Source organism: Solanum tuberosum, unplaced genomic scaffold (assembly GCF_000226075.1).
Source record: "Solanum tuberosum cultivar DM 1-3 516 R44 unplaced genomic scaffold, SolTub_3.0 scf00634, whole genome shotgun sequence".
Classification (NCBI taxonomy): domain Eukaryota; kingdom Viridiplantae; phylum Streptophyta; class Magnoliopsida; order Solanales; family Solanaceae; genus Solanum; species Solanum tuberosum.
In genome coordinates this window covers 105755-115610 of record NW_006239563.1, presented here as the reverse complement: position 1 = coordinate 115610, position 9856 = coordinate 105755, and the positions used below count along the sequence as shown (strand labels likewise).

General features: G+C 35.6%; 1 protein-coding gene across 3 annotated transcripts in view; it reads right to left on the bottom strand.

The window, feature by feature from the left end:
* Positions 1 to 1857: 1857 nt before the first annotated feature.
* The window catches only part of LOC102600473 (DNA polymerase I), a 42721-nt gene continuing 34722 nt past the window's right edge, over positions 1858 to 9856 (bottom strand). For 2 of the 3 annotated variants that reach the window (XM_015304924.1, XM_006366490.2), the window contains 4 exons: positions 8287 to 8345; positions 3529 to 3573; positions 3370 to 3444; positions 1858 to 2377 (listed from right to left, as the gene is read on the bottom strand). In XM_015304924.1, the coding sequence (XP_015160410.1) occupies positions 2222 to 2377; positions 3370 to 3444; positions 3529 to 3573; positions 8287 to 8345 (335 nt within the window). In that variant the 3' untranslated portion in view covers positions 1858 to 2221. Of the gene's footprint in view, positions 2378 to 3369; positions 3445 to 3528; positions 3574 to 7406; positions 7710 to 8286; positions 8346 to 9856 lie in introns of those variants that run through there. The other variant, XR_001472325.1, reaches the window with a different exon arrangement.

Here is a 9856-nt window from a genome sequence, read left to right as displayed (position 1 = left end):
TCCAGATGATATAAAAAAATATTTGAACTTTCCCTTGTCATAAAGCTTCAATGATGTCTTGCTTCCTTCATTTACAATCATAAGGATATGACGTTAACCATCTAAAACTGCATATACATGCTCCAGTGTCTCTCTTATCATAGCCCTTGCAATTTCACTACTTTTCAAACACTTCCAGTTAGGGGTGTAAATGATCGGGTTGGCTTGAATTTTTCAAATATCAAACCAAACCAAACCAAACCAAACCATTTGTGTCAAATTTTTAAATTTATAAACCAAACCATACTAATAAAACTCGAATTTTTTCGTGTTTTTCAATCTCGAATTTTTTGGGTTGGTTCGAATTTTTCAAATACCAAACCAAGCCATTTGTGTCGAATTTTTAAATCACAACAAACTAATAAACCTTGAATTTTTCCGGTAAAGTATTCGTACAAACATATAATTAACTTGAACTCCAAATATTTCTTTAGTCCAACCAAAATATAACAATGTAAGGTGTTTCTTAAGAAAATAACACAAAATATGATATGAGTGATGACCCTAAAATATTCAATAAAAAATAACAATGAAATTGTATAAAATAAATATTGCAAATTGATAAGTCGTAATGAAAATTATTATAATTTAAAAGTACTAAATCATGCTAAAATAAGTCTAATATGTATTAATTACATGATTAAACATTAAAGAAAAATTAAAATCAAGTTATGTATTTTAAATGTCTAAATCAATGTAAAACTAAAAAACAAATATTCAACATTATTGTCATTCTTAGTGTTGAATTAATTTATTTTGTTAACATTAATATTGATTTGATTTTGAATTGAACTTTAATAGAGTTACTAATATTTATGGACTATAACCTTTATTGGACCATTCAAAATTCTTAGTCTAAAAAAACTTGAAAAAATATGTTAAAAGATAAAAAATTATGAAAACGTATAAATAATATTTAGAAATTACATTAAAGTAAATACTTTTAAGCATAAAATAAATTTTAAAGATTATATATATAATATCAAGTTGGTTTGGTTTCGAGTTGACTTTTTTTCGTTAAACCAAACCAACTCAAGTATAGTTGGATTTTTTCTTCCGGTTTGACTCAGTTTGATTCGATTTTGTACACCCCTACTTCCAGTAGCTAATCTTGCAACCAAAATCTACTTGAGCAATAATTTTTATATCTTTTATGGAGGGGCCTTTTCCATTCAAGAAACTAGGTAGCATGTATTTTGCGACGACCTTCGCTGAAGCATGTGAATGATGACTTGTAAGATGTTGTGCCCCACATGGACAATGATAATTGTATTATCTCCATAAAACAACTAAAGTTTGCACTCCATTTTGGCATGTCAAAACCTATGTGCAACCCCTTCTCAAATAAATCATTGAGTGATCTGGTTAGTACCTCTGTAAATAAAATGAAGAAAGCTGGAGAGAGGGGATCCCCTAGCTTCACCACAAGTAGAGTGAAAGAAACCTTGTGCTTGGCCATTGATTTGTATTGAATACCAACTATTAACATTATCTCTTCCACCACCTTTGTTTGAACTTTTCAAATATGTTCCAACTACCAGGCCTTGTTTGTTCTTCACCAAAAACAATATTTTCATCAATAGACTCCACAATGCATAATTTTAAGGCAGTGTTGGAAGGTGAGGAGTACACAAATAATGTGGAATAATGCTTGTCAAACTTGATTTTTCTACTTTTACTAGGAAAGTCATTTTCTTCATTCAATAAAAAATATTTTTCCTACTTTCACTAAGAGAGTCATTTTCCTCAAAACATTAGATGAAACAATATATTGAGATAAACTTGACTCTAATACCATGTCAATTGCAGCTATTCTAGTTGAGAAATGAAGGAATCATTTACATGCAATCCATCTACAACCTTCATATTTTAGGAGTTGCATAGAGAGTTTGAAGAGATGAGCTTGTTGCATGCCTAATGTGGTTTACATCTCCTATGTGGTTTGCGAACTATTACATAGTGAGCACTTGAGCAGGAAACCACAAAGTGCTTACCACAGAATGCTCACCCAAACGGCAGAGGTTGTGCGTTTCCCAGGGATTTCCAAGGAAAAAAAAAAGCAATTAACACTGCTAAACTACTCTTTAATATCTCACTATAATATACGTACAACCCAAAAAAGCTATGGACAGAATTGGGAACTCTTTACATCACCATTAGTTTTCAAGACTCGAGTCTCTTATCAGGCTGATGCAACTTTTTGGTGAATGGTATCTACAGTTTGCTTCTCAAGTTTCTTCCACAAATACAAAGTTCTTCTAATTATGTTATCTGCGGAAAATCCTTCCGCATAAGCACTAATAGCTGTTAAGAGGCTAGTAAATTTCTCCCCACCATCCTGCATAAAAAATCTCAGCTTTCAGATTGTAGCAAACATCTAAGCATCATGACAAGTTCTTGAACTGATTTTCTAACGCTTGTTGCCAACTATATAAATTCAAGCTTCAATATAATATACTCACTCATAGGAAAAGCTATCAATGGACATATAGCCAATCTCGGAAAATAGAAGTAGCCGTCACAAGGTTCAGGCATCAGTCTAATCAAAACTCTCACAAACACTAAGGAAGACAAGGTGCTTTTAAATGTATGGACTGCTCAAGCTTCTGCCAATGTGGACCTTGAAATTAATTGATGTGGACAGAGGCAAATCTAGGATTTCTAGAACATAGGTGCACCACTAAAAAAAAGAAGGAAAAAATGTATACAATGGGAATTGATCCTAATCCTCTAGGTGAACAACTCAATATTTAACATGTGCACCATTTGACCTTCTTGTATCACAGGTGCTAGCAGATAATATTATATTAATTTTAGAAAACATGTATGCATAAAATACCTAGTTTTACAGAAAGACCATGGGTTCACAATCCCATGATTTGGCCAATAAATTTGCCATTGGATGTGGAACATGTATCGTTGAGCAATGTGAAGTCATATTACAAGTCAATTTTTTTATCCTTCCGAGCATCTATAGGCTGAAAAAGGTTCCCACCAAATTTGGGCTAAAAGGCCAACATACCTTCCAATTAATAACTTCGTATATATTAGAAATATGGTGCGAGAAATTTAAAAGTCTTAATTCCAACCCCCTTTCCTCACTCTAGGAATTAGGAAAACCAATTTACTATTTGACACCCACCACTAAGCAGTGCAAACTTGGATGGTTGGATGCTGGCCTCTAGTAAATAGCTTCTAAACATCAACGGACATGGAGATACTTATAGGACATTGATTCTAAGTGAATTGAGTGAATTGTAGAGTCGCACCCAAACATAGACAGCATTTAGATTTATAGAGGTAGAACGGAAAATATTAAGATTGATTCACCTCTGGTTTCTCAAATATCAAGTCATCAGGGACAAAAGGAACCATGTAGGATGGAAGATCACATCGTAGTATTGCCTGCAAAATTGACAGAATTAGTCAGTATCCAGCGGGATGAATTATGAGGTCAGAACAACATATCATAGGGAAAAAGCTACATACTAGATCCTTGCTAAGTCTAGCTAGCTCTGCATTGGATAGCAATGCCTGAAAGCAGATTAACCAATCAAATTAAGAGATTAATTTATTACTCATCTACTCTTCAGAAGTAGAAGAATCAAGAATGTGGAAGGAATGACATACAGACAGGAGGAATATGAGTAGTTCCATGAAGAAATCAGTAGCACAAACAAGAACAATTCTATGCTTATCTTGATATTAGAAGAAAAGGAATCATGATTAAAAAATCAGTAGCACAAACAAGAACAATTATGTGCTTATCTTGATAAAGGAGTTCCTTTTGAAGAAGAAACCAGGGAGCTACTTAAACCATATTGCCAAATGAGATTGTTAGAGGTACTATTACAGACCCAGCCCAGGGATAATAAAATAATATTTCCTGAGAATGTCATTACGTCATACTAAAAGGCCAGTAAATTAATGCAAATTTAACTTTAAGATCTATGAGATAAAAGTCATGAAGAGAACTTTTGACTGCTTCTTGTCAAAGAATGCAGTACATAACTACTTCTGATGGAGGAAAAAAAAATCAAAATACGAGGAGCTAAACAAACGAGCTAACTTATAATGAGCTATCCCAATCTACAAGATTTGAGTAAATCCGCAGAATAATACAGCAAGCAAACAATGCACACTGATTTAGTTACTAGTAATATCCTAGTTGAATCTTCTATTCTCCAACACTCCACCCAACCAGCTTGTGGATAGCTTCATTGCCAGCATGCTTATCAAACTGTCGATTTGCTTTTTTTGTAGTCCTTTGTAAGTAAATTAGTAATTTGACAGGCAGTTGGTATGTATGGCATACAAGACAGCCCATTATCAAGTCTTTCTTGACTGAAGTGCCTATTCACTTCTGCATGCTTTGTTCTGTCATGAATAACCAGATTATACGCAATAGAGATTGTTGTTTTATTATTGCAATATACTTACAGAGGAGAATACTGAAAATATTCAAAACTTCTACAAATTTTTTACTTCACATTTCACAAATCACATGAGCAACTAGTCTAAATTCAACCATTGCACAACCTCTCGGTGCCTGGCCACCATATTTTGTTTAGTACTTACAATGTCAAGATTTTCTCTGACAAAGGTTACAACAACCAGAATTGGATTTTACGTTAGCTATCCCAAATCTACATCAGCATAGACTTCAGTTCATAGATGTCCATATCTTAAATAACTAGCCTTTTCCACGAGTCCCTTGCAACTTACAAGTATCTCACAGTTTGCACTCAACCATCAAAGAGTTACTTTTTTAGTGAATGCATGAATTGACTCACCAAGATTACTGCAGAAGTTTCGACATGTATGGAGCAAATTTACTATTTTCGACAAGCTTTAAGTATCACACCCACCACATCTTAGATATTGACGAACTGTAACTTTAAGATCAACCGATGTTTCAACAGCTTTGCGACCAAGTAAGCTTGTTTCAGTGAGCAAGTCATGCACATATGGGCATTGACTGACAAATTTACCTTCCTTAGACATAGAAAACTCCACCATAAGGATATATTTGAACATCCCCAAGTACTTGATATCAAAGTCATCAGCAAGTCTCCTTTTTGATGTTTCTAGTTTAGGAGGGGCACTTAACAAAAAAGATGGACATTGGAGTATGGATAACTTGATATGGGGGACCAAGATTGGGTAAAAAAGAAATGAAATTGGTCTGGCTGTGATATCATGTTTAAAAAAAGGACCTTGAGCTTAACTCAACCCCAAAAAGCTAGCTCATAAGATGATGATTGTCCAAGGTCATATGTGTCCCTCAACCAATACGAGACAGTTAACAAGAAAGCAGAAGGCCGGTGCCTTGATTGAGACCTTTTTCGGCGTGAGTTGCTTAGTGTTTATAAAATTGTCAAGATTCGTAGGAAGTTCACTTCATGAATGGAGTGGTCATAATCAGGACAGAGTGTGGACACTGGTTTTTACTAAGATTGCACGTGAAGAGTCAGATGGAACTTCACATGGTGGACAACATGCCAGCCTCTATAAAAAAGGACAGAAAAGAGCAACTAAGCTTTCATACCATGAGAAAGAGAAATATTTTTGAGGAGAACTCTTTGATCACTTCTTGTTAAAGAATGTTGTACACATTTTCTTATAATAGAAGAATGAAGATCAAGATCAAAATACTAGCAGCGAAAACTGCTACAGAATCACAGATAACCCTACAATTAACTTTCCTAAGTTTCTAGATTTGAATAAATGGTACGGAAAATAAAATCAGCATGTCTCTGAAACCAGCAAGTCAATATCTACTGATTTGGTGATATCCTAGCATCTTCCGTTCTCAAACAAACTTCAAGCAAGCAATAAGTTCTATTCAGGCTTATTTTATTCCAATATTGAATAATTGGACACTTAGGCAATTTAGGAGTAGTTGTATTGCCTTGCGAATGTTTAGGCTTGTTAGTTCCTTTAATAGTAATAGTCGTACCCTTGTAGTTCTGGTCATATGTTGTTTATTGTGGTTTAATTACCACACTATTTTGTAGTTGTTATTGTTCTTTCTTGTAGACTTTACACTGCTTTTCTTATTAAATTCTATGATTTCTTCATTGTTTTCTTCTTCTTTTACTTGAGTTTGATGCAACTTGAGGCTAGAGTCTTTCGGAAACAATTCTCTCTACTTCCACGAGGTAGTGGAAAAGTCTACATATACTCTAACCCTCCTCAGACCCCACTTAGTGGGATTTCACTGGGTGTGTTGTTGTTGTTGTAAGGCAATTTAGGAGTAGTTGTATTGCCTTGCGAATGTTTAGGCTTGTTAGTTCCTTTAATAGTAATAGTCGTACCCTTGTAGTTCTGGACAAATGTTGTTTATTGTGGGTTAATTACCACACTATTTTGTAGTTGTTATTGTTCTTTCTTGTAGACTTTACACTGCTTTTCTTATTAAATTCTATGATTTCTTCATTGTTTTCTTCTTCTTTTACTTGAGTTTGATGCACTTGAGGCTAGAGTCTTTCGGAAACAATCTCTCTACTTCCACGAGGTAGTGGAAAAGTCTACATATACTCTAACCCTCCTCAGACCCCACTTAGTGGGATTTCACTGGGTGTGTTGTTGTTGTTGTTGTAAGGCAATTTAGGAGTTCTCTAAGACTTGGTTTACATACAAGTCTCTAACAAAACTAAGAAGGAAAATACAAGTATTAGATTAACTAAAAAGAATAGAGTCTCATTTTAATTAGGTTTATATTTTAATCTGTCAGGTCCTACAAAAGGAAATGCCAAACCCTTTCTAAGACTCAACCGAAAGAGTTTAGATGTAAGACAGTTGCATACTTCAGTTGCTCCATTCAAAGATCAATTGAAAATTGCTGCAATAGAGATGCAACAGTAGAATTGTTTTGGAGGGGGAAGAGAGACAAACATATGAATACCACGTTATTACCACTTTCAAAGATGGGTCTAATCCAAAAGATTGACTGTTTCTACTCGCTATAGCCCGCTTCAGGTTATGCACATCCTATAATTTGGTGAACTGTGAAATACAAAGCCAACCCTGACATGCACATGCTGTGATTCCATATACAAAGGGAAGTGACTCAAATTCCAAAAAGATGGCATTTGGCAGATAGAGATGCAACAGTTAATAATGTTGTCAATATTTTGGAGCTTGCTGAGATCCTAGGATGCAGAACTGCTGGTTTTCCAACTACATACTTGAAGTTGGGCCTCTCTCGGTGAAAAACATAGGTCACACGGAGTATGGCAAGGAATTGTGGAAAAATTGGAAAACAGGTTGGCAAGCTGGCATAAGTGATGAGACAGAAAGAGATAGAACAATAGAATTGTTTTAGAAGGGGAAGACAGACAAACATATAGCTACCATATTCTTACCATTTTCAAATATAGCTTTCATCCATTAGATTGATACTCGCTATGGCCTACTTCAGGTTTGATCCATAAAATCCATTTCTTCACATATCAAAGCAGAACTCCTCCCAAATTTTATTACCCGATGTTGGGCCACCATATTAAAAAAATTGTCGATGCTTCAAATGTCCAACCCTGGAAGGGGAGGGGGGGATCGAAGAGTTCCCACATCAAGGATTTACAGGATTGGTGGCTCTTTAAATGATTTGGACAATCTTCCCCTCTTGAGCTAATTTTTGGGGTTGAGTTAGGCCCAAGATCCAGCTCCTTGCAAAATACAAAACCAACAGACACACACATGCTGTGATCCATGTACAAAGCAAGGTGACTCCAATTTCTAAAAGATGGTATTTGGCAGATAACATATCTTAATTGTCAGAAATCACAAGTGATAAACTAGTTTTCTTCTTCTCTTCTGTACATATTCTCTTTTTTTAGCAGAGTGAATTCCAATGGTAGTCCATTGAACAGACATGGTCTAAAACAATTGGGAAATCGTATCATAATTTAAGCTAAGGGAATAAAATGGACAAAACAGTTAAAGTGTAAATAATTCACAGCCAGAGTAATTTGGATCCTGTTCACATCACCAGTAATACTGGATCAGCAGATGTGGATTCAAGACTGTGATATACTACTTTGTTAATAGAGTACTATTAAATCTAAACTCAGCTACTGTTTCTAAATGATACCCTGAGATGACAAATTTACACAGGCTTCCTCTGGAGGAGGCAATTTGAATGGACAAATTAGAGAAAGAATAATTGGAAATGGTGAATCTCATGTGACAAGTCACTACCAAGAAAAGCTAAATAGACCACAATCATAAATTAGCAGGAATTACCTTCCTAATTCGCTCCTCCTCAACTTGTTCAACACATTCTAACAAGTTTTCTAGTGTACCTATTAAATAAAACCAAAATAGAAACAAGTTAAAAGCAACCTAAATTACGACGGAATTGAAGGAAACAAAAACTACTAAATAAATGAAGGAAGATAGAAAAGCAAACACAAAAGAGTAGATAAAAAACCCAATACCATACAAGGAGATAAATGAACGTCTTATTTTTATTAACAAACAGTTCATTTTTTTATTTTTTTTATGACAAGGGAAACCCGCAGCCGCTACCCTTTGGGTGCGCACAGGCTAAAGCCCCCGCTCCTATGTAATAGCTCGCAAATCACATAGGAGAGGTAACCCGCACTAGGCAAGCCCAATGCGACGAGCTCGACCCAGAAGGCAAACCCCTTGCTTTCGCTGGCAAGGGGTTTCGAACTTGAGACCTCCAACATGGAAGTTCCAAGCCCAAACCACTGGGCCATCCCGAAGGGTACAAACAGTTCATTTTTTAATGAAGAATATTGTAACACTTAACACACTGCAAAAATATTCTGATGACTGTAAGAACCATGGTACCACATTTATGACATGATAATAACGTATTTTGGCCAAGGGGAAAGATGTCCGAGTAATGGTGATTTTGGATTATACTAGTTGTGTACGAGAAGGCTCCAGGTCATAATTTGCAGGTAGTTAGCCGCTTTCTTTGTAGGAAAAGGCCAAGCATCCCTCTGTCCCATAGAGAATGGCCGGGGATTCAAAGTACAAGGATCAAATCATATAGTTTCCATTGTGACTTTGAGAATCATCTTAAAAGAAAAAGGTATCACTGGTTGCAAACCCGCAAAATCACCACTGAAAGCAATCATAAATTACGAACAAAATTGGAGAGTTTAGTTTTCAAGGAGAGATATCAAAGGCGGGTTGGAAAACTCATTAATCTCTCTCACACTAGACCAAACATAGTCAGTTCATGCATCATCCCCGAGATCCTGATATGCAATGTTGTCATTCACATTTGCAGTATCTGAAGTGTGCTCCACGGAAAGGTCTACCTTTTTTCAGACACGGTCACCTTCAAATAGAAGCCTTTACGAATGCGGATTGGGCATAATCTCTAGATGACAAAAGATCTACATATGATTACTATACACTTGTATGAGGAAACTTGGTCACTTGGAGAAGCCAGAAGCGAAGTGTAATCAAGTGCGGAGGAAGAATATAGAGCTATGTCCCAGGGTGTTTGGGAACTTTTGTGGTTACAAAAGCTACTAGAGCAATTGAGATTGTCTGAAAAAGTAAAACTTCTCTTGTATTGTGACAACAAGGCTGCAATCAGTGTAAGCTCATAATCAAGTCCAACATGACCGAAGAAAACACGTTGAAATTGATTGATACGTCGTCAAAGAAAAGTTACGAGTGGTGTGTTGAGTTTGTTCCATGTATCATCAGAAAAGAAGCTAGTTAATGTGTTTACCAAAGGCCTCAACAAACGGACTTTCCATACACCTGTTTTTTTTTTTTTGAGAAGGTAACAACTTGTATTCTATTTCCACAAAAACAGAAACCTGCC